This window comes from Musa acuminata, chromosome BXJ3-9 (genome assembly GCF_036884655.1).
Source record: "Musa acuminata AAA Group cultivar baxijiao chromosome BXJ3-9, Cavendish_Baxijiao_AAA, whole genome shotgun sequence".
NCBI classification, from domain to species: Eukaryota; Viridiplantae; Streptophyta; class Magnoliopsida; order Zingiberales; family Musaceae; genus Musa; species Musa acuminata.
The window spans coordinates 10,670,486-10,685,229 of NC_088357.1; the positions used below are offsets into that span (position 1 = coordinate 10,670,486).

Consider the following 14,744-nt stretch of genomic DNA (forward strand, 5'->3'; position numbering starts at 1 on the left):
ATCTTTCTTGCTTCAGCCGTTTCGTTCCTCCAATTGGCCGATGATGCGATAGTATTGTCCGTACCATCTGAGATCCGGTGATGCCGCCGCCTCTCTGATGCTATATCTTTCTTCTGAGGCCGTGATCGATTGTTCGATTTCCTTTTGTGTTTTTTCTCTCGTGTTCTTCGGAATTCTAATTCAGCAATGACCTTTTTGGATGTTAGTCGTCAAATTCCCAAGAAATTTCGGGAGAAAAGGTGTTGATCTCAATTTTATTTCTTGGTGTATGCGCATAGATTCAAGTATGCTTACCCAAGGCAACAAATTAGAGTCTCTGATGCGCTTCTTTCCGTAGCGTCGTCGGCGCTGTACGTTGCCAAGAGCGAGTCCGGGCTGAGATACTGGCATTCGTCTCGTGTCCATGATCGTATGACTTGTGCATTCAGATGCTCGGACATTTTCTCCTTGATTGTGTCTGTGGAGATAAATATTATTAAGCTTATATGTTGAACGTTTTAAATGATTTGAAAACATCATATTGTTTTATTTGAAAATACATTGAAATCTATTTGATTATAGATGTGATTTTTAATGTGTTAAATTTGATATCAGATTCTCATTAAAAGCATCCTAAAATGAAAATAATATTGGAAAATGGGTTAAAATAAATTGGTGCATGAATTCAATATGAAATTGTATCAAATTTAATCTAAAATATTCAGAAAATTATTCTACGATATTAATACGATAAAACCGTTCTAAGCTATTTGATTTGTGAGAAGAAAAAATTTATCTTAACCCAAACCGATGCACGTTTGTCAGTCTAAACTCACAATAAATTCAAACCAACAATGAGAGAGATTGATAATACCTAATATCATAATTTTTTTCATCGATATCATTGCGATCCTAAGAAAAGATATGATTCGTTAATTTATATTCTGAACACATTGCCTTGACTATAAGAGACTTAAAAAGATAATTGTTATGTAGCACAATCTCAGCTGTGAGCTTATTTGCAGCGCATCTATTCATCAGTATCTGATGATTGAGCAGGCAAAATGCATTTCAAGTGAATTGAAAGTAAAATCGAAACTCTCTAACACAAAGAAAAGCTTGTGAGGTTTTTCACAACACATGTTTGTACTGAACATGAGAAGAGAGGGAGAAAATACCATGTCATCACAAGCCAAGACCAACTGTTCGACCGTCCCTTCGCCGCGGAAGACCAGCAGTATATTGCCTCTCCAGATCTGTATCGAGCTCCTCCTGTTTTCTTTGCTTGGAGGCTTCCATCTCTGGAGGAGCCACGGTTCCCTTCACGCCCTACAATTGGCCATAGCCGCAAAGGCAAGCTCAGACTCTGAAAACATGTGTTAGTAGGGGTCGAGACTCTAACCTGAGATAATATTAACTACTTCCAAGGAACAAGAATGCAAGTAGGAAAAGATCAGACATTACCATGAGTCTGTTGAACTTTTCCTGGCGCTCCAGGTCTTGAAACAGATGCAAGTCCCAACGACTGGAGGACTGTAGTAGTTTGAGCGAAATGAAAAAGTGTGATGTCAAACACCTGTAAGAACAATTTTCTTTGCATCCAAAATGACATTATTACCTCTTCTGTAGGATTGTTCTTTTTATTACCCCAAAGGAGCTTTTTCTTTTGGTCAGTAGACAAGAATCCGACCCCTCCAAAGCCTACAAGGTTCCTATTAACTGCACAGGTAATCAAAGTAAGCCTAACAAGAAAAATTTCCGAGATAACCTAAGATTCTCAAATGATCCATGATGGCCCAACAGAACTTTATTAAGGGTTCTTCAATTCCTCGAGCAAACGAAACTCTCTTTCTTGTTATCATGGCATTTCTTTATTATTCCCCTTTTTTCCTTTTCCATACCATTAGTACATAGAAGCCATACAAATAAATCAGAACCAAATATTTTCTATTCTCATAAATATTTTGCTTATCCTGCCTTGAACTTGATGATGGCACATCACCTACAGCATTAACCTCTATGGATGAATCCCTGTTTATCAAATCAGAGGCTTTATCAACATTTTTTTCTTTCTTTCCATCTCTTTCTCGGTGACTGAAACTTTGTTTTTCTGTCTGAAATTCTTCTCTTACCCTGGTATATTTCTCCCTGTGCTTGTCAACTTCCCTTCCAATATACTTCCTCTTTAAGACCAGATCCTCCTACCCATGGAAATCCTTCTTATTACTTTTTTCGCTTTCCTTCAGTCGTGAGGCACTGATATCTCTGTCATAGTCTTTATCAGGTTCTCTTTCCTTATTCTTGTTCTTATGCTCTGAAATATCAGTTTTTTCTTTAGAATGATTGTCAACATTTCGCCGATTATCTCAGTTTTCATCAGATATTCTCTCACTTTCTGTGTCATCAGAGTGACGACAGTCCCTTGATTCTCGACCAGCCCTAGATGACATCTGATAATTCCTATTATTCTCATCAACATGCCTGTGATGCCTGCTATAATCATCATGCCTCCTGCAGTCATGGGAATTTGCATGTGAATGCCTCTCAGCATGCTTCCGAGAATCATGTCCTCTACTGGACCTAATACTACCAGAATCCCTTTCTGATTCTCTTCCAGCATCCTTTCTCTGCTGATCATCAGGTGTCCTAGTATGAACTTCCCTTGGGTGAAGTGGACTAGGGCTGCCTATCAGTGATAAAGAAAATACCATCTCAATGTGAAGGTCAGATATTTAAAAAGCAAGCACACTAAAAAAAAAAAAAAGACTCATTCAACTGTGAGACTCAAAGCTGTAGTCCTACATCTCAATTAAAGATCGATGCTGGTCCCCTTATATAACAGCAGCAGTGCATGCTGTAACATGACAAAGCACCAAACAAGCAGGTGCGGGAGTGCCATGTTTGTTAGTGGTTGTTACAATAAAATATATTAAGCAATGCATCAAAATATAGTTATGAGCAAGCATTGCCATGCCAGTCAGCATGTATTGGAACTAAACTTATTTCGATTCATTTTATCCTTCAACATGCCTATACAAAAATTTCCATTCACTTTATCCTCAATTGGAACTAACCTTATTGTTGAGCATGTATGTATTTCTTATTCTCTCTTTTTAGTAACCAAACACATCCATTTCAATATCCTACCTCAAAAATAATTTTATGTATGGTTGTTTCCTGACTATCCAACATACAAAACCATGAATGTTAGTCGGTCTCACAATGATCATACCTTATTTTATTTTTAATCTGTGTCAAATGAAGATCACAAGTCTCTTGATGTCTCTGCACTTTCACCATCTTTCTTTAATTAAATAAACAATATTTCCATCAATCTCTGTTGCCTATCAAATATAGACCCCATATATCTAAAAATTACACTACTAAGAACACATACACTGTGTCAATTTAAATAGGTGAAGACCAAGCGGGATCAGGTTGACCTGATGGGCTTAGGTCAGGATTGACAATCCCTGTAACGCTTAAGGTATACTTTATATACTCAGTCCTACAACATAATGATTTAAAAAACCCTCTAAATATAGAGTGAAAAGGCATAAATATAGAAGATTATGAAGTAAAAAAAATTTAAAAAATAAAAATAAAGAAAGAAGATAGCCTAAAGCAGATTGACCCAAATGAATGCACTCTTTTACGAATGATCCATCAAACAATAGTGATTTATAGTTTGATCCATCTAATCCAGTCAGTCTCCTCTCCATTTATAGATAATATTATTTGACTATTACTCTCGAGCACTGGATAGGCCCAAATTTTAATCACTTTCTACTCATCTTTCTTTTGCATAAATTTGAGCCCCTTCACGATTCTTTCACATAGGAAAGTTATCCTTTTCTAGCTATGTATCAACTTCCCAATGAATAATCAAATAAGACTCAATGTGTAACAAGAATCGTTCTGTAACATACAATAAAACAGATAAAGAATATACTGCAAAAACCCAGAGAAGTACCATTGGCACAACTGTCTATAATAGGATATTATATTCATTGTTCCAATTGATTCACTTTCTGCCAAAGAACAACCCATACTTACAGAAAATCATAGGACAAATCATCTTTCCAAAAAAAATAATGGTTCTTCAACATAATAAATTTTTACTGCACTGTTATATAAAAACATCCAATGATTGTCTAACCACTAAATATTAAACACCCATCATAGCAACTAGAACACTGGTTAAATAGGCAAGCAAGTGAATAAACACATATTAGAGGTTTTCACAGCAAAAATTGAATGAAATTCAAATTTCAAGATCTAAAGAGCCTGAAATAAGAGTCTAAACTTGTAAACTTCAGAAAGGAACAAGTGCGTACAAATAAGTCTGAAAATGACATGAGGGACAGTGAAATTGATCATCTGGGAGGACATTGTATGAGTGATGATGAATGAATCTTTGTGGAGCAGAGGTGAGGTGAAAATGCCTAACATAAAGAGTTCCATGCAAGAAAAGTTTCTTTCATTTTAATTTTCTAATGCAATGATCATTTAAAATAATGTCCTTTCATTTACTGTTAGATCATGAATATTATAGTATTATGGATAATAAGTTTAAAATGTTCCAATTCCCTGTAACTACCAGTTCCTCAATTTAACACAAAATTGGCTAGGTCAGCTAAATACTTTCAGATGCACGTCCTAAATCCCCAATGCAAAATGGATTGGACAGGAATCTTATTCCTGGTTTCTCATATACCTCCAGTCAGTCCAGTCTGGTTCTGACAGAAAAAAATTCTTATCTTCTAACATCACAGTGTACTTGTACATCTAAGGATTGCTTAAGTTGAAAGATGCAATTGACGAAACAGTCCAAAATATGTGAGGATATGTTTCTGACAAAATTTAAAAAGACTAAACCATCCTATTTAATATGTCAGAGTAATCAAAATATGTACAAGGATTTAAAGTTCTGGAGGAAACAAGCACTTGATCACTAAAATCTTTTATTTAAATGCCCATTAAGTAGACACTCATAAATCAGGCCCAGAAAACAGCCAAGATATTCCCAACTACTTCAGAGAGACAGACCTTTTAAATGGAATGGTAGAAACACAATCAGGCTACTAACTGTGGCTCGTTCTTACTACAAATACCCATCCCCTCTCAATAATCACTAAGATTTAGTCCATGTTACTGAATCCCTCTTTAACAAAAAGCATATAGACCATATCAATGAAATTAATGAATAAAATGTTGAAAACATTTCTTTCACCTGATATAACTAAAAGAATACTGATAGAGTTGGATTACTAGCCACCAGATGAAGATGAATCTGATCTACCAACAGGTGAATGGCGTCGATACTTGCGACTAGTTGCATCATTTGTGGGTTTTCTAAATGATGACTTAAGATCCAATTCTGAATTATCAGGGGAAGATGCAAATAAGGAAGGCTCCATCAAACTTCTACCTGAACATTTTCAAAACTTTACCATCAACTGACAGTCTGGTTGGAACAGTAAACACTTAAAACCACAGAAAAAAAAAAATACATTATTTGCAACACGAGAAGTAATGAAGATCTATGCCATAGGCACAACAGATTATACAAGCTAATCTTAATTTAATATTCAAATAAATTAAGTAATCACGTGTAGATATACCTGATTCTACCATCAAAACGAACGACGGGCCTCCACGGGTGGTGAATCGGGGTCCTCGATTTTATGTATTTGTATATCAATATGATATGTTTTGTCGGACCCAATTATGAAATTGATCCCACGACATAGTGTATTGATATACCGTATGCCATTGGTGCATCAATGTGGTGATGGTTGTACGTTGATCATCGTGAATCACATGTCCGAGGTGACACTTGAGGCATGCATTGGTAAATGTCAGAGCCTTTACTTTTGTTACTGATTTACTACTCAATATCATATTGTTGCTCGGAGAAGTATAACCATATATCACCGTACTGTTGCTGACCGTAAGATTCTCCATAATACGAATACGACAGCTATGAATACGATGAGCTTCGTTCTGTATCTACATCGCGTAGACTCTATCGTATCTACTGAAAATCATCCACTGACTTCCCCTTCCCCTTCTCCTCCTATTGGGGATGTACTTCCTCTTCTTCTATTGCCTCAATGATAAAACGCGAAGGACGTTGATGATCTCCCGCCTCATCAAATAGAAGATCCTCTAGGTTCTCCGCCGCTTTAACCCACTCTAACATCGACTCTGAATCTTCGTTGTAGAAATAAAGATTGATGAGATTAATCTATGGTTCCTTTGGCTCCTTATCCTGCTCGACACACTGCAACCTTAGCCGCATGTTATAGTGGCCATATACCAATTTTTCCAACCGTCTATATGATAGTCTGTTGTAGACATTTGTGTGAATCAATGCGAACGTTGACCAATTACGTTCACAACCACTAGATGTTATCGTCTGTGAAAGTACACGAACGACAGCCTTCCTTAAATTTGGTGCGTCCCCTTCCAAATTGTAGCCACCACTTGACTACAAAAAGATATAAATAAGACTTAATTAGTATAACAAATAATTAATATCAAATATAGTTGATACTCAATATGTATAACTTTTCCTCACTAGGATTTATAATGTAACGACACGATACAACTACAACGTCGGAGAATAAAACAATTGTATCTCAGAATAATCAACCCTCCAAAATAGTATAGGCTGCATCAGCAGTGTTTGACAAGAGTCAATATTTAACATTTCTTAGTGTCATTAATAAATCATTTTGCGTTCCAAGATTATACCGATATTGAATTATCAGGTTTAGATAATACGCTGCAAGATATAATTTTGTTAGTAGAAAATTTTTATATAATAAAAAAATAAATTAAATTATACTGAATATGAATTTACTTGCATTATGGATATCTTGATCCATATGAACTTTAGTCATAGGATCAATGATCTATAAGTATTGGTCAGTCTTAAAATCATTTTTGAATGCTTTCCTAACCTCCTCTCTTGCTGTAATCAGCATATGTTCAAGATAAGGCATCTGTAGACCGTGGATGCTTGTCCACATCGACCTTACGGAGGATAACATAAAGTGGTTCTATACCTTTTATGATTTCATTCATAATTTCTCAAAATCTAGAAAAAAGAACGGTCTTTCCTATCTTCTTTCCATCGCTCAATCTCGAATACCTGAAATCAGACCATTCCTGTGAGGTGACCATTGCCTTGAGGCCCTTCCTCTTTTGTTGTAATGACTTTAAAACAATAAAATTGGTAACAAACCGAGTGACTCCAGGTCGGAGTATCTCACTATTTAAATACTTTTGCATTAAAGAGTGGACCTAATGATGATTATATATAAATTTTGTAATTGACTATGCTCAAGCTACACACTTGATGACTGATGCTAGCTCGCCAATATCTTTCAGCATTAGATCCATACAATGAGCTGCACATGGAGTCCAAAACAATGTTTTTCTTTTTTCCAACAATTGTAAACCAACCCTCTTAAAATTCGCTCTATTGTCGATGACTATTTGAACAATGTATTATGATCTGATCTCTTCTACTATGGTGTCAATCAAGTTTTCAATATAATTTGCATCTTGGATCTTGTCAGAAGCATTAACTGACTTATGAAACACCACCCGTCTGTTACAATAAACAAGAAAATTGATGATACTCATTCTTATCGGTCCTGTCCAACTGTCACACATTAGTGTCACCCCATATTCGTCTCATTGCCTCTTAAAGGATTTGAATCAATCCTTCAATTCTACCACATCCTCATGTAAATACACATCGTGAATCTCCCTCGGTGTTGGAGGTTGGATCCCTGTGCCAGACTTTTGAATAGAAAAGACCATGCTTTGGTAAAATGGACCTTGCGCTGTGTTTGCTGGAATCCTATAGAAGTTGAACTATTTTGAGAATGTCTTCCCAATATCTCGCTTCTTTTCTTTTGTATATGCATCATCAATCCTTGTCTGTTTCGCTGTTTGTGGTGGATAGGCTTGCGGATCAATATCAATAATATCTGGTGCGGACCTCCTACCAAGATCTCTCATAAAATCATGGAGGCCACCATGCCTCATGCTACTAGTTCAACTTAACTAAGGAGGGACAGTTGGCTGTCTCATGCTAGTCGACCTCTGGATTCCACTACTATCGCCATGTTCCCATTGTGAGTCAGGTCGTCGATGCCTCATTGCTTCCTCGTACATATATTGATGCTCTAGTGATGCACGAATACCCCAACTGTGAGATTTTGATCGATTTCATCACCGTGACCCTCATAGTCGCCATAAACTGGTTCCTGCATAACCCTACAGTATTCCTCCTTAGCTCTTGCCTTCTTTTTTATTGTATCTTCTCTTGTTTGTTGTAACTTGTTTTGAAATGATTTACGGACCTCCGTTGGAACCTTCTTGCATTTTGCAACATTGGGATACCGACCGACCAAATGCATTTTCACCCGAGTGATTCCTCCACCTTTGTCAATATAGTCACAATAAATACATTACCAATTATGACGGTTTTCATCCATCTTTCAGGCATGAGCCCAAGCGTCATCATATGGTTGTTCCTTTGGTACCATATTCCTACCAAATTTAAATCAAATAAAATATAAACATGTAAAGCACCCTAATTGGTATTAAAGACATTGAATTGATTCAATATCGATCAAATTTCAATTAAATTATCATTAAAACCACTAATTACAACATTAAATAACTTTATTAAAACCTAATTAAACCTATTTTACTATCATAAATATGTTAAACACATAAAAGAAACATTAAATATGTAATTTTGATCCAATATAGATCAAATTATGATAAAATCATCATTAGATACACTAATCACATAATTAACATAGTTAATTACCCACTAATTAATTCTCTTTCAACACTATAAACATGTCAAACATGCTAATAAGTATTAAAGACATTGAATTGACTCAATATCAATCAAATTTTGATTAAATCATCATTAAAACTACTAATCACAACATTAAAAAACTTTATTAAAACCTAATTAAACCTATTATACCATCACAAACATATAATCCAATACTTAATATACATGAATTATAAGCATTTGACCTATTAAATGTCTAATTTCAAATAAATCAATATTAAACATACTAATCACAACATTAAGGACCTTAATTACTCTTTAATTAATACTATTCTACCATCAAAAGTATTTTAAACAACATATTAGACATTAAGTCATACATCACATAGAATAGGCTTAATCATCTTATAAATCATTAAAAATCTAGAAAGAGAATGCATACCTTTTGATTAAAAAGTTTTTCCTCTTAATCTTTCCAAATTAACCTCCTAAATTTGATTCAATCCGCAAATCGTTGCATCGTTGAGTTTAGGAGAGTGAAAATATGAGAATAAAAGAGAGATTATGAGTAAACATGAGTTTGAGAGAGTTTAAGAGAATGTAAGAGTGAAATGGATTGAAAGAGGGGGAAGGAAAGGATTTAAAAACCTTTTAGGATGCCTCCAACGGTCAAATTAACTATTGGAAAACCATTATTAATCGATAACGGTCGCCCGGTACAACCCCATATCGCCCGATACGGGTCAAAAACCCGATACAGCCCGGTAGCAGGTGGTCCGCATGTCGATCTACTGATGGACCGATATGTACCGCCCGTACCAGACGATACAGTATGAAATTAAAAACTTAGGTCGTTGTATGTCTTTAAATAATCACTGTCAAACTACACAATAAAGAATCACTAAGATATATTTTCAATGGATGGGAATAATTTCAAAGAACACCTTAAAAACCATCCATGTAGAATAGTTGCATTAGAAGGTCTAGTCCTTGCATTTCAATGGACGAGAACAACAAGAACACCTTAAAAACCATCCATGTAAAATAGTTGAATCAGAAGGACTACTCCCTGCATTTTTAAACCCAGTCGTGGTATTTCTTCTAACACCACCAATGCAGGTCCCAAACCTAGATGAAAAAGTTGGAAGGGTTTGTTAGGTCACTGAACATGAGCCAAATAGCTGGGACCTACGGCTTTGTCGTTGATAATGTATTTCTTCAAAGAATCACTGTCAAACTGCACAATAATAGTCACTAAGATCTTCTTAGTAACTGTGTCGTATCAAATCAAAGTAACGGCCAACAGAAATCTACTATCCATAAAATATAGCTGGAAGTGTGGAACACTTCCCTTATTCTGGAAAAGCAAACTGCATGCACCAAGTGATCCCTATCTCAGGAACTCATCATTTCCTAGCCCGATAAACAATCACAGAGCCATGTGGATGATTACTCATGTTTCCTATCTGTATCTCAACGACAGAAACAATATTATTCCAACCCCAAAGCGAAGATGGATATCAAAGTCAACTACTCTGTCAAACATTAAAAAAAAATGAAGCTTAAGCTCGCAGTCAGCAATTAAAACGATTGACAGCGGAGCGAATAAATAAACAGGCCGACCAAATTAGAAGAAGATACCTCGTCGAGGCAGGCGCACAACGCGATCAGGGACGAGACGCACTTTGCGCCCTCCGTCCGCTAGGGCTTCAGACCCCGGGTCGGGTTAACCGACGTGGGGCGGAACGGAAGTATATCACGGGGTCCCCGTTCTTCTGGTCCTTCACCACCTTGTAAGGTTAAGTTGTACCGAAACCGGGTCGTCACACGGACGGTTCGGGCAATCCGACCGGTTGATTTCAGTGGTTGGATTGAACAGCGATGGGAGCACTTCAACCCAGTAGAATTGTATCGACTGGAAACCATCATGTTTGTTTGAGATGAGATTATTATACTACAAGTATGGATTAGGGAGAATTTTAGGCTTTTTTCCTTAATCTGTTAATCGGTAGAGGTTTGGTTGATATAAGATCAAGAAATCTTATTTATATGTATAGGGAGGGATGAGAGTTTGTAATTGATGTGGGAGTATATAAATGATTTTGAAGCACTCTTTTTAATGCAATTTAGGTATCAAAGCACCATTTTTTCTAGAAGTGGTACCAACGAGGTTCTCCTTCGTAAGGGGCTTGTTCGAAAGATTCTAATGCTACGATGTGGACAAAAGATCGTTTTATTTTCTCCCAAATAGGGTGGTGGTATTTCAAGCTCTACAAAATATATTCTCTTAGTTTTGCTCTACAAAATATATTCTCATTTCAATCTTCCACATTAAAAAATAATTACTCCCATCAAAAATTGACGATTGAAAAATTAAAATGATCAAATGTCATATGTTGAATCTTTAAAGTTAGATTTGAGCACAAATGAAGGAGCAAATTAAGTGATATTTCGACTATCAAGGATACCATGTACCAACTTTGTAAGATGTAAAACTAGGTTCACAAGGTGCTAACAACTCGGCTACATTTTTACAAGGCACTGAAGCAGATAGAATCACAAGAACAATGAAAATAGCTACATTTTTATACTTAAGAAGGTACAAAAGAGATCGATCGCTACATCAATGGAGCATTCTGGCTACAGTCGTTGCATGAACTTCACAAGCAAGTACTGGATCTACATTCACTAACCGACATGAATTAAAGAAGGCGTAGGAAGCTCTGACCTGTATTCTTCGGTGTCTTTTTAGCTCGGTGCATAAGACTCCCATAAGGTAGGTTCTTGGAAGAGTTGATGAACAGCGTCCGACATCTTGCTACTTTAAACTGCACAGTAAAAATTACAAGAGGTTTTAGACAGAAACAAGTATTGTCTCATGGATATAGTTTTGACTGGTTTTACCTTCCAGTCATTCCATAGATGTGCTTAAAGTGAAAGCTTTATGGTCATGCATGGTCAATAAATAACTTTCTTGTATGGCAAGAGACAAATTCAAAGTGTAAATTTGTGACAACAAACAGATGGCAACAATAGATACAAAATAATTCACATTACAAACAAAGCCCAATTTACAATATTTTCTTTACACAACACACAAGTTATGACCTATAGAATGCTGAACAAAAATGGTATCCTCCATTTATGTTGTTCCCGTCTCATGAAACCCACTCTCACATGGATTCTAAATCTCCAGGCTCGTTTCCTTGAGCATTCTTCAGCTTAGCCATTAGAACCCACATGTTTGCCAATTCATTCTCCAAAAAGGTCTCCCTTTGTTTGGATTCCTCCACTTTCTTCTGAAGCTCTGCTTCTCTCTTTTCCTTTTCCTTGAGTGCAGCTTCTAGCTCTCTTTCACGGCTGACAATTTGTTCCCTCTTGATAATTGGTTCATGCCGTTTTACATGGCTATCTCTTTTGGTATTCTTTGGTCCATTGCTTACCCTCCGCTGACCAGAGTTTCTCATAGAGGCCAATTCAGCAGCCAAACTCTCATTGTGGTTCATGAGCTTCGTGACTTCCTCTGATAATGCCTTCAACTCCACACCTGCAGCTGAAGCCAACCCTTTTGCATATGCACTCTCCTCAGCCAACTTCTGATTTCGTGCTTCTAGTTGGGTTTTTGCATCACTTAATTCAGATACCTTCTGTTTTAGCTCTTGAACTTCAGATACCTAAGGGGTTACATGAAAAGTATAATAAAATTAAACGGTAATTGGCTCTATCCAGAATGTGATGTGTCAGAAAGCAAATTATATTGCCTAGGGAACCATCATGAACAAAAATTTATTAACTTTTTGTGACTATGACAATATTATATGTTAATCTCATTCATATTCTAACCAAACGAGTATACCAGGCTAGAAGAACTTTAGGTTTTAGTTGTTGCAAAGAAATAATGGAACAGAAAATGAAGCATGGTGAAGCAAAAACTTGTAACATGTGACATGACAAATATATTACTTGTATATTCAAGACTTTTATGGTGGATTATGTGTCAAATAACTGATGATTATTTAGAGCCGAAATGGACCCCAAAGTTCAAATTGATACTAGATCATTTGGTTTAGGAACCCTGTAGTAAGCCAAAGTCCCATGTAAAAACTCCTAATGTTGATGCATGCAATTAGGAACAAACTGCCAAGAAATCTTTCAATTCTAAAGAGTAGGTGACCAAGACAGGATGAAGAACTGATGTTCAATGGATCACAAGAAGGGGTAAAAACAAATATTAAATAGATAAAATCTAGAGATAAAACACAAACAAAACATTATAACAAACGACAACTATAAAATTGCTTGTGGCCATTAATACAGCCATGCAGATGCCAGGAGCTAAACTTGCGACATCATGAATAGTAGGATCTGCTGAAGTGTTCATCTGATAGCAATACACAAGATTTCAATTTTCAATAGAGTTTTCAAACAGTTCTCGATGTAGGCTATATTTTAATCAGGGACCAGATTGATGGACCTGATCTAAATATTCTATAACAAATATATAGAAAATCAACCTGTTTTGATACATATATATTGCTGATCAAATTAAAGAATATTTTTAATGAAGCATATCTTTAATTTGGAGCCAAAATGACCAATTTGAGGTGATGCATTACATCTCAACAGGATTCTAGCTCAACTCTCTCTCTCTCTCTCTCTCTCTCTCTCTCTCTCTCTCTCTCTCTATTCTCTCTCAGTATATTTTAGATTTAAGTGGTTTTTTTTATGGTTTTATGAATCAAACATATAGGACAATGGGTGTTTGTACTTTGTAGACTATGAGCATTTACAGTTTATACAAATGTATAAGCAATAAATGGTACCAACCAAATGTGCCTGATGTAGGAACTTTGCAGAGACATCTACTGATGGTGCTGACTCCATAAAGTTTGTTTGTTCACAAAAGTACTGTGATTTGACACTCACTGAGGAGAAATCCTTCATTTCAACTGTTTGGACAAGTTGTTGTTTCAAGGAAGCAATTGTTTCTTGCAGTTCTTCGCATTCACATATCTGGTAAATAGAGATTTGAGCATCAGAGTATATAGCTGGTCATCAGAGAAACAGAAGAAGCTAACAAAATTTTTAAGTCCTTGTACAATAAACCTTTTGCTGCAGGTGATCCTGTATTATACTGTTGTCTGCAGTCTTTACCTGAAAAGAGTTACTCCTGTGTGAGCTTAGTTCAAAACTTCAAATAATGCACTGATATGTACATGACTACATTCTGAAAAGATTCTTCATGAATGTCATGTTTAACCAGTTAAATGACTGATAAAGCAGAAAGACAGATAAATAAGACATACAATTTGAAGCATTACATGTAAGGTACCAAAAGACACATTTGTTTGCTAAAAAAAGAGTGCTCAACAAAAATGAATGAGTACCTCCAGTTCAAGAGATTTCTCATTTAGTTGTTCTAGTAGTTCAGCATATGACTGAAAAAGGGAAAAAAACACCATCAAATGTAATTAGGCAGAATAAAAAACCAGTAGTATACAAAAGATCAAGGAACTAGATCTTACTGGTGAAAGCCCCAATTTGCTCATTCTGTTTTGAGTCACTGAGATTGAATTTGCCATCTGTTTTTCCAGAGAAGCTATTTGCTGGTTCTTGGCCTTTATCTCTTCACTGGCCTTACTCATCTCCATCTTCAAGTTCAAGAATTACCACATGAAGTGTTGGTCTATCACAATTTTGTTTAAGGGAATAAAAGAGAGAATAATTACTTGAATTCGTTCATTCTTTGGGTTCTTGGCAGCTTCATCTGAAAGCCGCTTTAGAACACTTGAATGAAGTGCCACTTCTCCAGCAAGAATTTTTAATTGCTCTCTGAGCAGTTCAACATGATCTATTGTTTTAATGGTAATCTGGTAACAAATAAAGTATGAAAATTAACAGATTTCTGATAAGCAAACCATTTTCTTATGCACAT

General features: G+C 36.0%; 1 protein-coding gene, 1 non-coding gene and 1 pseudogene across 4 annotated transcripts in view; 1 reads left to right on the plus strand and 2 right to left on the minus strand.

The window, feature by feature from the left end:
* Positions 1–35: 35 nt before the first annotated feature.
* Positions 36–122, plus strand: LOC135650309 (small nucleolar RNA snoR117). The gene has a single exon (XR_010501507.1). It is a non-coding gene; the product is annotated as a small nucleolar RNA snoR117 (small nucleolar RNA).
* An 87-nt stretch (positions 123–209) lies between these two features.
* On the minus strand, positions 210–10,762 carry LOC103998041 (uncharacterized; annotated as a pseudogene).
* Positions 10,763–11,815: 1,053 nt separating this feature from the next.
* LOC135583770 (kinesin-like protein KIN-7D, chloroplastic) overlaps positions 11,816–14,744 on the minus strand; it is a 38,265-nt gene continuing 35,336 nt past the window's right edge. For all 3 annotated transcript variants that reach the window (XM_065168037.1, XM_065168038.1, XM_065168039.1), the window contains 6 exons: positions 14,539–14,679; positions 14,335–14,460; positions 14,197–14,247; positions 13,916–13,963; positions 13,637–13,822; positions 11,816–12,483 (listed from right to left, as the gene is read on the minus strand). In XM_065168037.1, the coding sequence (XP_065024109.1) occupies positions 11,983–12,483; positions 13,637–13,822; positions 13,916–13,963; positions 14,197–14,247; positions 14,335–14,460; positions 14,539–14,679 (1,053 nt within the window). In that variant the 3' untranslated portion in view covers positions 11,816–11,982. The remainder of the gene's footprint in view (positions 12,484–13,636; positions 13,823–13,915; positions 13,964–14,196; positions 14,248–14,334; positions 14,461–14,538; positions 14,680–14,744) is intronic.